General features: G+C 56.8%; 6 protein-coding genes across 6 annotated transcripts; 3 read left to right on the forward strand and 3 right to left on the reverse strand.

The window, feature by feature from the left end:
• Window positions 1-1,398: 1,398 nt before the first annotated feature.
• On the forward strand, window positions 1,399-4,235 carry CDEST_02724 (Putative leucine-rich repeat domain superfamily; the record flags this gene model as incomplete). The annotated part of the gene is made up of 3 exons (XM_062918883.1): window positions 1,399-1,556; window positions 1,857-2,582; window positions 2,630-4,235. 3 exons carry the CDS (start codon window positions 1,399-1,401, stop codon window positions 4,233-4,235), a joined length of 2,490 nt encoding a protein of 829 aa, XP_062774934.1.
• Window positions 4,236-5,127: 892 nt separating this feature from the next.
• On the forward strand, window positions 5,128-6,736 carry CDEST_02725 (Putative SGNH hydrolase-type esterase domain, SGNH hydrolase superfamily). Its single transcript, XM_062918884.1, has 4 exons — window positions 5,128-5,754; window positions 5,927-5,972; window positions 6,056-6,244; window positions 6,358-6,736. Exons 1-4 carry the CDS (start codon window positions 5,541-5,543, stop codon window positions 6,647-6,649), a joined length of 741 nt encoding a protein of 246 aa, XP_062774935.1. The 5' UTR covers window positions 5,128-5,540; the 3' UTR covers window positions 6,650-6,736.
• Window positions 6,737-6,954: 218 nt separating this feature from the next.
• CDEST_02726 (Putative proteasome component (PCI) domain, winged helix-like DNA-binding domain superfamily) lies at window positions 6,955-8,314 on the reverse strand (the record flags this gene model as incomplete). Its single annotated transcript, XM_062918885.1, has 2 exons — window positions 6,955-6,984; window positions 7,079-8,314. 2 exons carry the CDS (start codon window positions 8,312-8,314, stop codon window positions 6,955-6,957), a joined length of 1,266 nt encoding a protein of 421 aa, XP_062774936.1.
• A 699-nt stretch (window positions 8,315-9,013) lies between these two features.
• CDEST_02727 (Putative DnaJ domain, co-chaperone Hsc20, co-chaperone HscB oligomerization) lies at window positions 9,014-10,532 on the reverse strand. Its single transcript, XM_062918886.1, has one exon. The coding sequence runs from the start codon at window positions 10,401-10,403 to the stop codon at window positions 9,603-9,605; it is 801 nt and encodes a 266-aa protein (XP_062774937.1). The 5' UTR covers window positions 10,404-10,532; the 3' UTR covers window positions 9,014-9,602.
• A 296-nt stretch (window positions 10,533-10,828) lies between these two features.
• On the forward strand, window positions 10,829-13,184 carry CDEST_02728 (Putative FMN-dependent dehydrogenase, cytochrome b5-like heme/steroid binding protein). The gene is made up of 4 exons (XM_062918887.1): window positions 10,829-10,990; window positions 11,051-12,346; window positions 12,404-12,477; window positions 12,548-13,184. Exons 1-4 carry the CDS (start codon window positions 10,963-10,965, stop codon window positions 12,635-12,637), a joined length of 1,488 nt encoding a protein of 495 aa, XP_062774938.1. The 5' UTR covers window positions 10,829-10,962; the 3' UTR covers window positions 12,638-13,184.
• A 1,454-nt stretch (window positions 13,185-14,638) lies between these two features.
• On the reverse strand, window positions 14,639-17,415 carry CDEST_02729 (Putative fumarate reductase/succinate dehydrogenase flavoprotein). The gene is made up of 6 exons (XM_062918888.1): window positions 17,347-17,415; window positions 17,263-17,287; window positions 17,062-17,120; window positions 16,529-16,971; window positions 15,244-16,467; window positions 14,639-15,190 (listed from the first exon to the last, which is right to left on the reverse strand). The coding sequence occupies exons 3-6, from the start codon at window positions 17,104-17,106 to the stop codon at window positions 14,971-14,973; spliced, it is 1,932 nt and encodes a 643-aa protein (XP_062774939.1). The 5' UTR covers window positions 17,107-17,120; window positions 17,263-17,287; window positions 17,347-17,415; the 3' UTR covers window positions 14,639-14,970.
• Window positions 17,416-17,513: the final 98 nt, after the last annotated feature.

A 17,513-nucleotide genomic window follows, 5' to 3' on the forward strand; every position in this document is an offset into this window, starting at 1 on the left:
ATGCGATGGCGTTGGCTTTGGCGCTCTGGTTCATGCCATTTCCCGTTACGTCGTCCTTGGCATCAACTGGTGCTCTCTCTTTCTCATTTTTTCCCCTCCTTCTTTTTCTTCTTTTTTACATCATCGTCCTCCTGCGGGGTTTCTCTCTGGCGTGTACCCACAGGCACAAAAGGTCTCGATGACGGGCCTCGGTCCACGGCTTGCCAACGGGAGTCGCGTCGTTGGACTGACGAAAAAGGCAACGGACGACGGGGCAGAAGCTCCACGCCTCATTTCTCGTGGGGTCCCGAGCTTTCCAAGTGGAGTCGGATCGGGCCAACGGAGGCTCTTTTGCTGGTCATGGGATTCCGAGAAAGTTGCTCTGAGTACGGTCGGAGCAGTGCAGCGCAGCGCACCTTCGTCGGGCCACGCATCCATCAAGACAGGCCGGGCCATACCGACAGGATGCCGCATTAAGTTCTCCCGGCGTATTCTTAGATTACCTTCCCACGGCAGCTTCCTGCCTAGCCTGGGCGAAGGCGGAGACAGAGCTGCCCAGCTTCGACCTGTCGCATATGAGATGACCATTTATCGGCAGACATGGGTGGGCCTCGCACTCCCATCCCAACTTCCCTCTCCCACGGTCCCCTCCCCCCGCTGATACATCCCTTGCACTCTTCACAACAACCTCAACTTCAGCTCAGAGGATCGGATCCATCATTCATGGATCGAATCAGATTCACATCGCACACTCATCCTTGCCCCGTTTTCACATCCCCCCCCCCAATTCTATCTTCTCGAGCGGGGTCCTCAGTCATCCTCGAAGCTCGAGGGTACTTAATCCCAGGGAGACGTTTTTTGCGCGTGCGCGGGAGGAGCCATCCAACCAACAAGGACCGGGACAATAGCGCTACAGGGGGTCGGTACCTGATAGCCACCACAATGAGGTTCCCCCTAATTTCCACCAGGAACAGTGGCGCGCGCGTCGCTGCTGGTTGTAAAGCAGGGCAAGGGAAAGGAAACCAGTGCTGTCCACCGCCAAGCGGCACGCCACGAGACAAGTTTCTCGCTGCTGGGGCATTTTCTCATCTTCTCGTCCCTTATCGCGTTGTATTCGTACATGGTGTGGTGTAAGCCCTAGCGCAAGTGCTAAAGTGCCTAGGGGACTTGGTCTTCCGTGACTGTCGCCGCGCCCACGTTGCCGGGTTGCGCGACTCGGACTAGTTCAATCCCTTCACAAGAGATGGAGCTCTTTGACGGCTTGCACACTCATCACGCTACGCCACGGCTGAGGAACCGTTGGCGTAGTCGTCTTCATCGTCGTCGTCGTCGTCCCTCGAAGCGGGTCCAAGGGGGGGTAGACGAATAATTGGGGGATTGTGTGTCCTCCCACACCAAACCCGCACCCCCAGGGGAGGGATGGGATGGTGGATGGAGCAACCATCCATCAGGCTCCATCTGGATAGGATCATCAGAGCGCCTGTCCGGGCACTGCCCACGCACCTCGTTGCCCGCGCCAGCCTCTCTGCCGGGTCGTCAAGAACCCAGGGTGTCAGGGTTGTGGTCGTTGTGGTGGTGTTCGTTGCGGATTTGCCCAGCGGCAGCCTCCTCCTTGGTGCCAATTGCCAGTGCCGTCCTTTGCGGTCTTTTTATCTCCGAGTTTTCGTATTAAACATGACAGAACCCCCTCGTCACTACACATTGGCGCATCTCTAGTTCTTCTTGTGTTTTTCTCCCCTTCCTTTCCCTTCCGGATTTTGCTGCTTGCCGATTCCTTGACTTTTCTTGGCTTGGGGCCGTTGCCAAGTTCCGTTTGCTGTACCGATCAAGTACAAAGTCCCCGGCACTAACACGCGTTCTTGCTCTCCTCTCCATAGCAACCCAAGAGCTCAACAACACAAGAGACGAGCTTCCGCATCACCTGCTGCTTCCAACTATATCATCCATGATGGTAATCGCCTAAGAGTCCCCGGTCGTTTCGCTCCTCGTCAAGCCGTCGCCGCTTCCGTTGGCCCACACCCTTCCGCCTCTTTGTCTCCCGGAGTGACCGCCAGCCACGGCCCAGCTCCGGCTTACTTCGGCGCACCCCCAGATCTATACCCCAAAGGTGAACAGCCCATCATGGCACAAACACAATCGGCCCCGCGCATTGCTCGCGTGCCGTACACGCTGCAGACGGCGCCTATGGATTCGAAGGCGGTCTTCGAGGCGATGCCCACCCCACTCAACAGGCCGCGGAAGCTTTCCCAGGCGTCCACCATCACCGTCACGAGCGTCAACAGCGCGCGAGAGAGCTTTGAGACGCGGTCCCGGAGTTCGTCATACAGCAGCAACAGGACGAGCATCGATTCGAGGGATTCCAGCATGTGGAGGCCCGAGTACATGTATCAACGACCGAGTCAGACGACTATGTTTAGGAAGAAGGCAAAGCCTGGGGAGATCTTTGCGAAGCTGCCAGGCGAAGTCCTCGAGCTGATTTTGGACGAACTCAAGAAGGCGCATCTGGATAAGGGCAGCCAAAGCTGCGCGACCTGTTGGATGCGGGATCTATCTTCGGTCAGCCTGACAGCCAGGAAATGGTGCAAGTTCGCACGAGTGGCTTTGTAAGGCATTTCCCCTCTTCTATTCTTCGCGATGCTGACTGCTTCAGGTATGAGGACATCCAGCTTGTGGGAGCCGACTCGGCGTCCCAGAAGAAGCGACACAAGCTCACCTTTGGCACGCGGATGATGCTCCTTAGGCGGACCCTGAGAGCAAATCCGCATCTCGCCGGCATCGTCCACACCCTGAAGGTTCCCAGCCCCCCTGCCGGGATCGCGTTGGAGGATTATCACAATCAGGTGGCGGCGCTGATCATGGCCTGTCCCAATTTCGAGCGTCTCATCGGCCTCCACCCCCAGTATAACCATTCGTTCAACAAGCTCACCCACGCGTTGTCAACCCGCAAGCGACTCAAGCAAATGGACTGGATCGTCGAACCCTCCCCGTTTCAGAGACAGCACCGGTTCAAGGCGAGCTCGGGCGGCAAGGCTGCAGCGTTTGCTCAGCCGGCTCGCGATTATTCGGTGACTCCCGGGGATCTGCAGCCGCACCAGACTGCGGCCTTCCTCGATTTCCACGTCGACTGGGCTCACCTCACGACGCTGACGGTCCATTGCCTGCCCGGCGCGACACTGACCCCAGACAACCTCATCAGCTCGGCGCTGATGCACCTGACGTCCCTGCAGCATCTGTTCCTGTCGCGGATGCCGGTGACAGCCTTCAACGACGGCACCCTGCTCTCGCTCCCCCCCTTGCGTACGCTTTCTCTCACACACGTACCGGGTGTCACCAGCAGCGGCATCTCGGCCTTGGCCACCCTGCCAACGAGCCAGGCCATTCAGAGACTGACTCTGCGCCACACCAACCTCGACTCCCTGCCCGCCCTGGCCCGCATCTTCTCTAACTTCACCTACCTCGAGGCCTTCACTCTCGTCCAGAGCTTCGCACCCACGCTCCCCGAGGACACTTTCATCTGGCTTATGCCCTACCTCGCTTCGACCTCTCTCCGCAAACTCCACTGGGATATTACGAGCAACACGGCCAACGCCAACGCCGCCGACTCCATCCTCGCGCGCAGCATCGCCGCTGGCGGTTTCCCCTCGCTCCGCAGTCTGCGCACCCCTAACGACCCGGAAGGCATCTTCCAGACCCTTTGTCGGCCGCAGGAGAGGGCCGACAGCGCCAATGACCGATTCCGCGGGCCCAATGGCCCCGCCAGGAGCTCCTCGTTCCCCGCGCCGCCGAACGGCAACAGCCCCGGGTCGCCGACGAAGCAGTCCCGCTCACCGACGGTGTCAGCCTCGCCGACGTCGATGGCGACAGACGAGATGTACCGAGAATGTGGCAACCTCCATCATGCGCGGCTCGCGGCGCAGGCGCGGCTCGAGGCGGCGCGCGCGATCCCGCGGTTCTTTGTCAACGTCATCGACGAGGACGGCACGGTGCTCGAGAAACACGGGCTCGCCGGGTTCATAGGCACGGTAGAGAGCCGCATCACGTACAACCTGTGGCCCGACGCGGGTGCGAGGGACGAGCGCGGGGGCCTGGTCGAGATGGCGGACCTGATGGCAAGCAACGGTGAGGACGTGGCGGCGAGCGGGAGAGAAGGTTGTCAGGGGCGGTGGAACGCGTCGCCGACTCTGCCGGATAAAAAGGACAAGGAGAGGTGGTGGCACACCGAGAGAGGACGGTGGTATCAGCCTGAACTAGCATGATCTTCGGTGGCCGAAGCACGGAAGCAGCGCTGGAGCTCCGAGACGACGGACGCGAGGATGGCTCCGTTGTGCAGCTTTCCTCTTTTTGCTTTGTTCTTTCATGTCTGATGAAATGACCGTCTTATGATACCTACATCTCGGATTGTCCCGGATGGGGGAAGATACCAACGAGGATTCTGAACGCTGAGAAGATAGCACACATGTAACGTATATAATGTTTATATTGGTATTTTCCAAAGTACACGGGACAGATAGGACGGAAATGGAAACGAAGAGCCTCTGCGTGAGAGGTGTGTCTTTCGTTGTTGATGAAGCACAATGGGCCACGCATTCTGAGAGCAGCACCGTCCGTGTTACTGTGAGACGAGATGGGACCGTTCGCCCTACCTCCCAGGTACCTATGTGTGTCGATCTTGTTCCGGAGGCGCCGCGCCTGTCTTGGATGCGGTGGACCTGGTTTTATGTTCTTTTGAGAACCCGCTCAGGTGAGGAAAGTGTTCTGCGCAAAGACTCGTGGGTTTCTGGGGTTGTGACACGAAACAGGAAACGAGCGAGTTTAAAGCTCAAGCTTCTCTAGTTGCTGCTGGTTGCTGCCTGTGCTCATCCTGCCATGTGGCAGTTGCGTGGTGGCGAGGGCTACAGGCTGCTCAGTGCACGCAGTACGATGGGGACCTTACCTAGGCCAGGTACCTAGGTAGGTAGGTAGGTAGTGTAGGCACCAGTGGTTAGGTGGGTAAGTAAGGTAGGTCTAAACGAAGGGGGGGGGGGCACAAGGAGCTTGGTAGAAACGTCTAGGGAATCCTATTCTCCCCGTTTCGTTTGCCTCCCTCTCCCGCCCCCACCATTCCACCTGCCTGTTGACGATTGATCCCCCCCACTTGATTGACCCCCCAGGACGTCCGTCAGCCTCAATGCAACAACCTCCGACGACTCACCGAACATCACCTTGGGCAGTCTCGAATCGTTCATCTCAATATTGACAGCGTCAAGCTCAGTTTCTCCTCCTCCGTCCAAATCCTCAATTTTGAGTGGCCATTTTGCTGCCGCTGAATCAACGGTGCCTGTCTTGGGTGGCGGGGTTCTTCCACCAAAGACGACTCCGGAGACCGTACCCCCAGGAACCCCACCCGGTGAACTACTTCTCTCCATCTCCACCGACTCATACGAATACCTACCTACCTTATCAACATCCTAGCACGATAGAGCATAATTATCTTGACCCGGACAACTGCAGTTGAAGCAACGTCCCAGCGTCTCAGCGTCCAACGTCCATCTCCGGGGAGCGCCTCCGGCAAACCCGCAACGATGTCGGAAGAAAGGACGATCCGCATCTTTTGCTTCGGTGACTCGCTGACGGCGGGGTATTCGGCCTACGGCGCCGTCTACCATCCGTACTCCATCACCCTCGCCAAGAAGCTCTCGCGGGATCTCTCGAACACGCGTGTTGTCGCGACCGACAACGGTATGCCCGGGGACTTGGTCTCGCAGGGCGCCTTTGAGAAGCGGTTCGAGAGCGAGAGTGAGTGTTTCACATGCTCATGCTCTGTCTACTTACTCTCGGGGGTTTACCCCTTATTTTAAACTTGAGGGCTTGCATTTTGCCCCTTGTTTTCTTGTTCTTTACCATAAAAAACCACTCGCTTAACTATTCTATGATACCCCTTGAGGTTCGTGCTGATGTATAGCTACAGTGAGCCAGAACACATATGACTGGGTTATCGTATTAGGCGGCACGAAGTAAGTTCAGCGTCGCACTTATTCTTCTACTGGAAGCCAATGGGCCACATACGAACTTCGTGATACTGACGCTCGATAACCAGTGATCTCGCCTACAGCGTACCTCCAGAAAGGATATTCGACTCCCTTCGCCGGGTCTACGACTCGGCCGTAGCCAAGGGGAGCAAAGTCCTCGCCCTTACAGTCCCCGAACGCGCCGCCAAGAATGAAGGGCTCGAAACTCTCCGGCGACAGCTCAATAACGCCATCCTCTCATACCAGTCACCTAACTAGTACGTCTTCTTTCTCTAGCCTTCTCCCCTCTCCCCTCTCCGGTCCCTCTCCTCGACCGGTGTCGACGAGATTGCCCTCTGCTTGGATGCTGACCACCCATGCACACACACAGCCACGCCTTCGACCTCAATTCCAGGATTCCCTACCACTCTCTGACCGAGCGGGAACGCAAGCGGTACTGGGATGACGGCCTACACCTAACGGCCGCCGGCTACGACTGGATGGGCGCCCACGTCGCCGAGGCTCTCGGCGACCTCGTCGAGCTGGAACGGAACCCGGATTCGCGGAGGGCGCGGCGCGCGCGGCGCCACATCGAGGAGGAGATCTGCTTCGACGAGGAGGACGGCGATCCGCGGTCGCTCAGCGGAGGGTATGTGGTCGTGCGCATGAGAGACTTGAACTAGCTAGATACCTTGTACTTCATATTTAAAGGAAACGTTGGTGGCGAATGGACATCGTCATGTCTTCGTTTTCGTTATCCCTTTCCTCGCTCTGGTCTATCTATCGGCGGCTGGCTGACTGGCTGGCCAGTCAACCGGCATCTCCGCTCTCTGTTATGGTCTGCTGTGCTATGCCTCTTTTGATCGCATGAATGAATCCATTTCCCCCTCCCGTCCTAAACGCCAATGATTCCCCTTTTCTTGTACAACGCCGGTTTGGTGTGTTCGAACATCCACTAACCATCTCCCCCCCCCCCATAACAATCATATCAGACGACTAAGTTGGTCTCCACAAAGTCCTGTGTCAAGTGCGGGCTGTTAGAGACGCCATACCTCTTCGATGGGCGGGGGAAGGAGAATGAGAGGAAATGATGCAAGGGGAAAACAACTTACGGGAAACTGCTTCTGCAGAGCATTGGTCACGTTCTCCACCTCCTCGGCCATGCTCTGCACGTTAGCGTCCCACCGCCGCATCTCCTTCCCGATGACGACCTCGGAACGTCCGCTGCCCTTCTTCCCGGACGCCTCGCCGCCCTCGAACCAGATGACCTCCTCGAGCTGGTCGATCCGGCCCAGCAACCGGCCCTGCTCAATCATTCTCGCCGTCGTCTCCTCGGCCCTCTCACCGTCGAGGCCGAGCAGGGAGCCGAGCGCTTCGAAGCCGATGTTGCGGTACAGCCGCGACGCGCCGAGCAAGTTGTGTTCCACGACGGCCTTGGCTAGCACCGTGGACCCGTCGGCCGTGGTCGCGAGCTGGTGCGGCTGCAGGCCCTGCGCGAATTTGTCCACCTCCTCGGGCGCGAGCAGCCGGTCAAAGAACATCTTCTCCAACATGCCGAACTCGTCCAGCCCCGCTGACCGCTCGTCCTTGTAAAGCCTCCCCAGCGCGCGGCTCCGCATCGGGCCCGCGGGGGCGAGGATTGCGCACTTGACGGCCATGCCGAGGGTGTGCAGGCGCTCTTCCTCGGCGATGGCCGGGCTGACGCTGATCTCGTGGTAGCGGCCGCTGGCCCCGAGGAAGTCGCGCTTCGAGTCGAGGATGCGGGCCTGCGAGAGCTTGAAGTGCAGGTCGAGGTCGCGGTCCTGGACCGTATGCATGATGTTCTTGAGCTTGTTGACGTACGTCTCGGCGGCGGTAGTGTCGTCGACCTCGAGGTAGTTCCGCGCAATGCGGACCCAGACGCGTGCCTTGTCGTCGTTTGTTACCTTACGCTGGGAACCGTCGAGAGGGATCTCGGCGAGCGTCTTGGCGGCGTCAAGGAAGTCCTCGTTGTTCTCGTGGGCCTCGGCGACGAGCTCGCGGATGGCGGCGGCCTGGTCGAGGAAGGATGACGCCTGCGGACCCGCGGCGAGCTGGGACAGGGTGTGGTTCCCGACGGCGATCCAAAGGTCGTCGTTCTTGAGGTCGCGGAGGGCGGCGACGAAGGCGGCCAGTACGGTGCGCGTCGACACAATGCCGAGGGAGGCGGCGAAGAAGGCGTCGAGAACGGCGGCGAGGTCGGCGGCCGCCGTGGCGGGGGAGGAGAGGGTCTTGATGTCGGCGATGATGGATTCGTAGGCCATCGTCTTGTCCCCCGGTACGGACTCGGCTTGGGCGAGCCGCTCGGCGACCTTTTGCGAGAGCGCCATAGTCGGTGCGTTTGTTCGGATGTGTGTATACTCGTATGCTGGTGGTCCGCAGTTTCGTTCTTGGTTCGTTCTACTTTTGGACGGAGAGGAGGAGGCGTTCGCAAGCTCGTGGTTGGGTGATGGTGGTTTACTGGTGATGTCGCAGAGCTCCAGCAGTTGAGCTGCTGAAGGTTGTCATTGGTACCTACGGAAGGTTAGGCAAGCATGGTGGGGTAAGAGCTGTGAGGGGGCCCAGTTGTAGGGTTGTGCAGGGACCCCGGGCGGCGGGCGGAGGATGCGGGAGAGTTCAATCAGCACCTAACGATGGGGTTCAAGTTGATGAGGCATTCTTTCCCAGGTCGACGAAGGATTTTCGGATTGCTACCAGAAGAGGAAATGTATATTCACTGTGGTGAATAGCTTGCTCACGAATAGCACTTCTTGTCTGGTCTGGTCTGGTCTTCCGTTCCAAAACGCGACCTAAAGAGCCAAAGACTTGAATCAAATTGCCATGCTTTGATGCATTGATCTGAATCGCATGACAACCCTCGCACTACGTTCCCACGCCATCGGGATTTGGACTTATAAGCGTTCAACTTGGTCCGGAGTCTCTAGGGATGTAGGCAAGGACACTTACATCCAATGTGAAAATATATCGAGTGAACGCATGACCTCATGCTTTGACCGATGCACGAGGTAGTCATGAAATTCTACTCAGGCAAGGAATTTCATCATCCATATTGAAAGTCATAACAGTTCCTCACTTTCATCGCCAATAACCATAGAGACTCGAACTCATACGAGTCCGCTGTTGATGCATTGCAAAGGGCAACTAGAGACAGAGTTTTTTCTCTCTGGTACGAAGTCATATAAAGACAGTGATGAGATCAAGAGCTCCAGCCGATATTTTCCGTAGCAAACAGGTAGAGTAAGACTGGCCAGCGACGAGACGTCTCAGTTGAATGATCGGAGAGTAGAGAGTTGGGTTGACGGAGATGCTAGACTGTTTTGGGGATGATGTGTTTGGTCGACCGGGAATTTTTGCCAAAACACGACTCGCCCCATTTCGTCAATTTTGTCCACTTCCTTCATCGTATGACAGGGATTGGTGGAGTCGAAAAGATATGTGTTGTACAAGCATTAATGAATTATGAAAATGCCGGGTATCTCACAATATCGGCCCACGATCGGCTGATGATGACAACCAAATCCTCCTAGCCCATATGTGCGCTTTTCTCCTACTATACAGGGACAAGGCTGCCCTTCTCTCTCTCTCTCTCTCTCTCTCTCTCTCTCTCTCTCTCTTCTATCAGTGTTGCAGAACAATCGGCTTCCCGGCTTCCCAGTTGTTCAAGCTTTCCTGAATGTTGACCCAGTACCGGAGCTTTACGGCCTCGCGCTTCGCCGTCTCGATGTCGTCGTGCCGAAAGGCCTCCTCAAGTACCTCCTCGCTCTCGCGTATGCGCTCGTCGTTGGCCGCGCGCTGGCCTTCGAGCTCGCTCTCGCTTGCCGCCTCCTCAATCTCTTCGCGCGCCTCGAGTACAATCATCAGCAGGTCCGGGTCTTCGACCTTGAGCGTCTCGTCGTTAGCCACGTCGACGCCGCGCAGTGAGAGCAGGTACTGCGCGCGCAGAAGTGGGTTCGATAGTGTCTTGTACGCCTCGTTGATGCGCGCCGACGTCGCCTCCGCCCGCGCCTTGAGCTCCGCTGGATGCATATCCGGGTGCGCCTTGGCCTGCAGCCGGAGGAACTCGCGGCGGAGGGCGCGCTGGTCGATGGGGAAATGACCCTTAGGCGGCGGGCCGTCAGGTAGTGTGATGGGAAAGAATTCGTAGTGCGTCATGCGAGGCTTGCTCTCTTGTGAACCCGAGTCGGTCGTTTCGCTGCTCCGTGCCGGCGCCGCTGGCCTGAAGAGGGGAACAGTTCCCGAGATCCATCGCTTCTGGTTCGCACTAGTAGAAAGTCCCGAAGACCACCGCATATGTGTCGCGGCTCGTGAACTATTGGCAGCCGCCAACATCGCAGATGGCCGGGCCATTGTCGCCTGTTGCCGGCATCTCGTGCAAAGGCGAGAAATATCTCTTGCGCCGGTCGTGAATGAAACACGCATGGTTGTCAAGTGGTGTTTTTTTATGTCGAATGTGATTCGAAAACAGGATTATCAAATGCTCGTGGAAAACTGTCGAGATTGAGTTACTGTAGAGTTGCCCAAAAAGTCGACCAGGAAACAAATTGCGACTGTTTGCCCCCGAGCAAGTGGAATGGATGACGTCCCCGTAAATTGATTGCCGCGCCAAAGCGAAGCGAAGCGTCTAGCGCCGAGAGCCGCCGACATGTCCGAAGTCGGGGCAAGTCGGGGTTACCTCGCGTGCCCCCGGTGTTCTTTCCACGACGCGGTCCCCACCCCTCCATGGCCTCTCCAGTGCTCCACGGAACGCTTGACCAAAAAGTGCACGGTGATTCGATGACTGACGGGCTCCTCTCTGGCTGGCCCCAACCCCGGATCAACCCTCCCCCCACGGGCTTGGTTTCTGGCATAGACGTACGGGGTAATTCCTGCCGAATGGTTGGCGGCTTAACTACGATGATGTGCCCGCTTGGTCAGTTGTTGAGATCTCTCACAAATTTTTCTGACCAGTGTGTTCCTCGAGTCCTCAATCGCTGACACCATGTCCAAGGTATTCACTGCTGAAGAAGGTTGGTCTAGGGTGCTCTCCACGGCTGTGCGTCCGAGCCAATGCTAATACTGCCTCATAGTGGCCAAGCACAACAGCCCCGAGAGCTGCTGGGTAGTGCTCTACGGCAAAGTGTACGACGTGACCGAATTCCTCCCTTCTCACCCCGGCGGTTCCAAGATTATTGTGAAGCTTTCCGGCAAAGATGCGACGGAGGAGTACGACCCGATCCACCCACCGGGTATCCTTGAGGAGAACCTCAAGCCCGAGAACTGCCTTGGCACCGTAGACCCCGAGTCACTGGCACTGCTACAATCCGCTGCCGCGAAGGCTGCTTCACAGAAGCCTAGAGAGGGTCCCCCAAGACTGGAGACGCTGCTCAACATTGAAGAGATCGAGGAAGCTGCTACGAAACTCATACCCAAGAAGGCATGGGCGTACTACTTCTCTGCCGCTGACGACTTGTGGAGCAAGAGCAACAACAACAAGGCATACAGGCAGATCCTTCTACGGCCGCGGGTTTTCGTTGACTGCACGCAAGTTGATACCTCTACAAACCTGCTGGGTCACCATGTGGGAACCCCCTTGTTCGTGGCACCGGCCGCCATGGCGAGACTCGCTCACCCAGATGGCGAGCGAGGTATTGCAAGAGCGGCGGCCAAGTTCAACGCGATGCAATGCGTATCGAACAACGCGTCCATGACCCCTGAGCAAATCATCGAGGGGTCACCCGAAGGCCAGGTCTTCGGCTGGCAGCTCTACGTTCAGAATGACCGGGCCAAGAGCGAGGCTATGCTGAAGCGAATCAATGCCATGAAGGACCGGTACAAGTATATTACCTTGACTCTGGATGCCCCATGGCCCGGGAAGCGTGAGCTCGACGAGAAGCAGCAGTTCGAGGGCGCATTCGAGGTCGAGTCCGAGTCCAACTCTAAGGAGGACGAGGCGAAGCGGCCGGGCGGCGGCGGTGTTGGCCAGCAGCTGTTCTTTGGCACGGCGGCTGACCTGACATGGAAGACGACCCTCCCTTGGCTGGCACAGCACACCGACTTGCCCATCGTCTTGAAAGGGCTGCAGACGCACGAAGATGCCTACCTAGCGGCGAAGTACGCCCCGCAGGTAAAGGCCATCATCCTGTCGAACCACGGCGGTCGCGCCCTTGATACGGCCCCTCCTGCAGTCCACACGCTGCTCGAGATCCGCAAGTACTGCCCCGAAGTATTTGACAAGATCGAGGTCTGGGTCGACGGCGGCATCAAGCGCGGAACCGACATTGTCAAGGCTTTATGCCTGGGTGCAAAGGCTGTCGGCGTCGGTCGTGCTGCGCTGTTCGGTCTCGGTGCCGGCGGCCAGGCCGGTGTTGAGAGGACGTATGAGAGTGAGTATTGTTGGGGGACGTCTTGTTGTCGACGGGCCGCTAACTTTAATCCCACAGTTCTCCAGGCAGAGATGGAGACATGCATGAGACTGCTCGGCGCCAAGAGCGTCAGCGATCTGGGCCCCCATTTTGTAAGCTACACCACCACGATCCCCCAGCACAAGATTTGAGCGAGACTTCAGATGCTGATACGTGCGGCAGATCAACACCCGCGCGGTGGAAAGAGACATCTTCGACGGCGAGTCTGGGATCGAGAATAAGGTCAGCCTTTGGGTGAAGTCGAAGCTGTGATACAGACGCTCGATTGAGCTAGTTACTGGGAACTGAGTTGGAACAGCCAAGGAGGGCCGCATTTCCCAGTTTGCGTCGGGCGGACGAGGGGTAAATGGCATCGTTTCGTCGTGAAGCCGAGCAACTGCATGCGTAAAGCATCGACGAATGGAGGTGGGATGCATCTCACTGAGTTCGGGATATGTCTAGATCCTTTGAGAAGTCGAGATGAGACGAAGCGGTGCAGAATGCAGAAGGGGGTCCGGAGCAGAACAAGGACTGATACCAGGCATATACAACATTGTCACGATCCTGCTCGCTCTGTCATTTTGGGCGGGCATCGTAGAATCATACACAAGGCTCCTTTGGGGAGAAAGATATATGAGGGGTTTGGGTTTCTTGCGAATTTAGACTTTGGATGCCAGTACACATACACACATACACACACAGAGAGAGAGAGAGAAGTACACCACCATCATCGACATCCATTTTTACCATCTCGTCACTGGCCGGTCCGACGTGCCCCAAATTCCCTCGGTACAACGACACGACAAAGTTTCTTTCGTTCGCTGCCCGGGAGCATATCAGGGCAATGTCACCCTGGGGCCGCCCCTCCGACCCGTCAAGGCGGATATTGACGTGCCACTTCAGTTCATTCTCGGTCAGAAAACGTGCAACGATGTCTGATAGGCCAAGGACAGTAATGGGAGAGTAGTCAGGCCAGGGTGGGTATGCCGTCGCGTGAGACCCTTTTTTTCTTCCGTCTCAGGAAACCTTGAAGAGCCCAACTCTCGTTTCCCGCCAACATCGTCTACGGCTATACGAACGGCAAGGTCAGAGGCCCGGCCACAAGCTCATGAACAATCCTTCCCCTAGATGACGAGCCAAAGTGGTTGCCGCGGGTGTGTTGTAACGCGTGTGAGGGCGCCATGTACTTACTCTACACATACCCGGTGGGTTATTGGTTCACAAGGTTTCTGAAGCTGACCCCTCTGCTTCCTAGCTAGTTCATATCCAGTTTGCCTGTTTCCTGCCCGCTTCCCAGCTTCCATTATGAAATTTCTGCGAGGATGATCTTACACTGGCGTCTTGACATGCAGGCCGGCCCAGCCTGACTAAATCGGCCGATCGTTACTTTGGGCGTGGAAAGTGCGGCAGCGCAGAATGAAGAATCGGACATGGCACGTGTCAGGTTGGAGGGTGAGCCTACGAAATGTCATATCAGAATTTTAACCTTCGCTTCTTACAGATACCAAAAGGACATTGTCGGTGCATGATTTAGGCTGGGGGCATGCAAGGGCCTGGATCGTCTCCCCTTGTTTCGCCTTCTGAGTGGCTTCCCCAGTGCTAAGGCTTTGCTAGCCCCGCTGCTACCCGAACGATGCCCAGACTCTGGGGGATGTCGCCTGCCTGGCTTCAATGCAGTGGAGGTTGGTGGGTGAGTGGGCCACAACCAAGCCAAATGTCCCTGGTACCCACACCTAGCTCAATTATCGCGAGAAGCAAGGTACAAATATGTACTTGGTGTACTCTTCGCGCGGATTGCAAAGGTCCTTCCGCGTCTTGCAGGCAAACCATTGGCCTTTTTTATGTCAAATCTCCGAGCCCGCCCATCAAGGGCCAATCCAGGGCCATTGCCCGCCCTTTTCGGCCGTCGACAGCTGCCTTTTCTGCGCCGCTTCCTGGTCTGACTGCCTCTGGGCCTTACCCAATCGTGCCACTCGCGCATGCACGCCATGGTTTCTGTTGCACCCATCTACTGGCAAAGCCACTGTCATTATCCCATGTGACAGCAGCTCCTTGGGCACCCGCTGCCATTGTGTGTGTGGGCAAACTCGGTGGTGAACTCGTACAGACATATTGGCAATAAAACATATCGTCTGAGCCTTGAGCTAGAAACCCGGCTTACAACCAAAATACCACACCATCTCTGGAATAGAACATTGGCCTATCAGACGCATTACACTGCCAACGACTTAAACGAAGATAGTTGGCGCTAGATGCTGGGCTGCTTATATCCTCGAAAAGCACACTCCTATAACCTACAGAAGCTGACTGGTTTACAAAAATAAAAAGTACTGCGAGACCTTATTGTGGCGGCTGCTGACGAGTTTCCCCCGCGGCGATTTAGGCCACGACCACCATGTTCGCATACGAACACTTCTGTTTAGCTTACAAGGATAGCTCGCGATATCCTCCTTATGGTCACGGTCATGAACTGAATTATCCGTCGTGGTATTATGACTGTCTTGATATGTCTCCCGCTGCCCTCCCCAGTCATCGTCTTCTCTCTCTTCGCATTTTTCCAGTTTCCTAAAAGACACCTGTACACCTATTTTCTAATCGGAACAATTTTAGTACACACGCTTGAAAGGAGGGACGGCCTTGCACTCGTTCTCGTCCAGAGTGTTGCCAATGACGCTACGGTAGCCAAGGTCGACCTTGCCGTGGGGCTGCTTCTGGAATGACAGAGTGTGCTTCATCCAGTTGTTATCGTCACGGTCGGGGTAGTCCTCGCGGGCATGAGCACCACGAGACTCCTTGCGAGCAGCGGCGGATGTGGCAGTTTGGGAGCTGACGAACAATTAGCATCCATAGGTCTGACGACAGGTTGATATGAAACTTACGCGCAGGTCAGAAGGTTGCGGAGCTCCAGAGTCTCGACAAGGTCCGAGTTCCAGATCATGGACTTGTCCTTGATGGCAACATCGGGGAATTGGGCATCAATCTCGGTCATCTTGCGAACACCCTCGTCCAAAGACTCCTGTGTTCTGAAAACGCTAACCTCGGTCTGCATGGCCTTCTGCATAGCCAGGCGGACGTCGGAGGTGGACCTGGTACCCTCGCGAGTGCGAACGTTGTCCAGAGTCTCAATAGCCTCCGCACCAGCATCAGCAGCCAAAGGCTTGTGCTTGGTGCCAGGGGTGAAGTTATCGCGGATGGTGTGGGAAACGGCACGGCCGAAGACAACCAAGTCGAGGAGGGAGTTGGCACCGAGACGGTTGGCACCGTGGACAGAGACACACGCGGCCTCACCGCAGGCGAACAGACCGGGGACGACCTTGTCGTTGCCAGACTCGTCGACGGTGATGACCTCACCAGTGTATCTCGTGGGAATGCCACCCATGTTGTAGTGGACGGTGGGCAGGACCGGAATAGGCTGAGTGCGAACGTCGACACCGGCGAAAATGCCAGCGGTCTCGGAGATGCCCGGCAGACGCTCGTGCAGGACCTCGGCGGGGAGATGGCTAAGCTGGAGGAAAATGTGGTCCTTCTCCTCACCAACACCACGGCCCTCGCGGATCTCCATCGTCATGGAACGGGATACGACGTCACGGGAGGCAAGATCCTTGGCAGTGGGAGCGTAACGCTCCATGAAGCGCTCACCCTCCGAGTTGAGGAGGTAACCACCCTCGCCTCGAGCACCCTCCGTGATCAGGCAGCCAGCACCATAGATACCGGTAGGGTGGAACTGGACGAACTCAAGATCCTGGTTGGGGAGACCGGCGCGAGCGACCATAGCCATACCGTCACCAGTGCATGTGTGGGCGGACGTGCAACTGAAGTAGGCACGTCCGTAACCGCCTGTAGCCAGAACGGTGTGGTTAGCAAGGAAGCGGTGCAGGGTGCCGTCCTCCTGGTTGTAGGCGACGACACCACGGCACTCGCCATCCTGCATAATCAAGTCGAGAGCGAAGAACTCGATGAAGTAGTTGGTGTTGTGGCGGAGAGACTGTCCGTAAAGAGTGTGGAGAAGAGCGTGGCCGGTACGATCTTCAGCAGCGCAGCAACGGTAAGCCTGGCCACCCTTGCCAAACTTCTGAGACTGACCACCGAAAGCGCGCTGGTAACTGCAACGCGACCATTATCAACATTTGCACCTCGGTTTGGTGGCGCGCGGCTTCTACTCACATCTTTCCATCCTCGGTTCTGGAGAAAGGGCATCCATAATTCTCGAGCTCGACAATGGAGGCGGGCGCCTCACGGGTCATGTAGTGAATAGCATCCTGATCGCCAAGCCAGTCCGATCCCTTGACAGTATCGTACATGTGCCATCTCCAGTCGTCTTCGTGCATGTTTCCGAGGGCGGCATTGATACCACCCTGCGCGGCGACAGTGTGACTCCTGGTAGGGAAGAGCTTCGAAATACAGGCGGTGTTGAAGCCAGCCTCGGCAAGACCAAAGGCCGCACGGAGACCAGCGCCACCAGCGCCGACAACGATGGCATCGTACTCGTGGTCAATGACGGGGTACTTGCTCGAAAGATAGGGAGAGGCCTCCTTCGCGCGAAGAGGACGGTTCGCAAAGACCCGCGCCGCAGGTCTGGTCGTGGAGAATGCGCGCGCCTGCGAGAACTGGGCTCAAGTTAGGTTTATTTTCCCGGCCCAATCGGTGCGTCGTCGTAGAGTTATGAGGGGTGAATGGGAGACAAGGGAGCAACATACAGCAGGCTTGGCAGCAAACCTCCTCAGCGCCATTGATGAGGCCATGATGGATGTGTACACTGTTGAGCAGTTTCAGTATGAGGTCGTGTTGTGTGTGTATGTCTGGATCGTGGCGGACGACGTGGAAAGAGGGTGGCGGGCTGGGGTTGTTGGAACGAGAAGAGATTGGCTTGGGATCGGATGTACGGATCGATTACTGACCGTTGTCGGAAAAGCGAGAGATGGCCTGGGACTGACGAGTTAGCCAAAAACGCTCCAGATGTGCATGAACACTGGAATACCTACTGTGGATAGAATTGGTCTCCAAAACGAGGTGCTGTCTCCAAGTGATGATGCCTACAACGAGAAAAGTACGGGATGGACTACGGCAAACCTCGCACATGTCTTCAGCGATAAGTCAGCTCGACACCTCGGGTAATCACACAGTCTATCATTGGTCAGAATGAGAATGT

The sequence above is a fragment of the Colletotrichum destructivum genome, chromosome 2, assembly GCF_034447905.1.
Source record: "Colletotrichum destructivum chromosome 2, complete sequence".
Classification (NCBI taxonomy): Eukaryota; Fungi; Ascomycota; class Sordariomycetes; order Glomerellales; family Glomerellaceae; genus Colletotrichum; species Colletotrichum destructivum.

Excerpts from the sequence above, each read along its gene's own strand:
- CDEST_02729 (XM_062918888.1), bottom strand. The coding sequence starts at position 17,106 with ATGGCCTCATCAATGGCGCTGAGGAGGTTTGCTGCCAAGCCTGCT. Across the intron at positions 16,972-17,061 it reads GGTTTGCTGCCAAGCCTGCT|TTCTCGCAGGCGCGCGCATT; the intron begins GTATGTTGCTCC and ends ACTTGAGCCCAG. Across the intron at positions 16,468-16,528 it reads AGAACCGAGGATGGAAAGAT|TTACCAGCGCGCTTTCGGTG; the intron begins GTGAGTAGAAGC and ends GTCGCGTTGCAG.
- CDEST_02725 (XM_062918884.1), top strand. The coding sequence starts at position 5,541 with ATGTCGGAAGAAAGGACGATCCGCATCTTTTGCTTCGGTGACTCGCTG. Across the intron at positions 5,755-5,926 it reads GAAGCGGTTCGAGAGCGAGA|TGAGCCAGAACACATATGAC; the intron begins GTGAGTGTTTCA and ends GTATAGCTACAG. Across the intron at positions 5,973-6,055 it reads ATCGTATTAGGCGGCACGAA|TGATCTCGCCTACAGCGTAC; the intron begins GTAAGTTCAGCG and ends CTCGATAACCAG.
- CDEST_02727 (XM_062918886.1), bottom strand. The coding sequence starts at position 10,403 with ATGCGTGTTTCATTCACGACCGGCGCAAGAGATATTTCTCGCCTTTGC.
- CDEST_02728 (XM_062918887.1), top strand. The coding sequence starts at position 10,963 with ATGTCCAAGGTATTCACTGCTGAAGAAG. Across the intron at positions 10,991-11,050 it reads GGTATTCACTGCTGAAGAAG|TGGCCAAGCACAACAGCCCC; the intron begins GTTGGTCTAGGG and ends ACTGCCTCATAG. Across the intron at positions 12,347-12,403 it reads TGTTGAGAGGACGTATGAGA|TTCTCCAGGCAGAGATGGAG; the intron begins GTGAGTATTGTT and ends TTAATCCCACAG.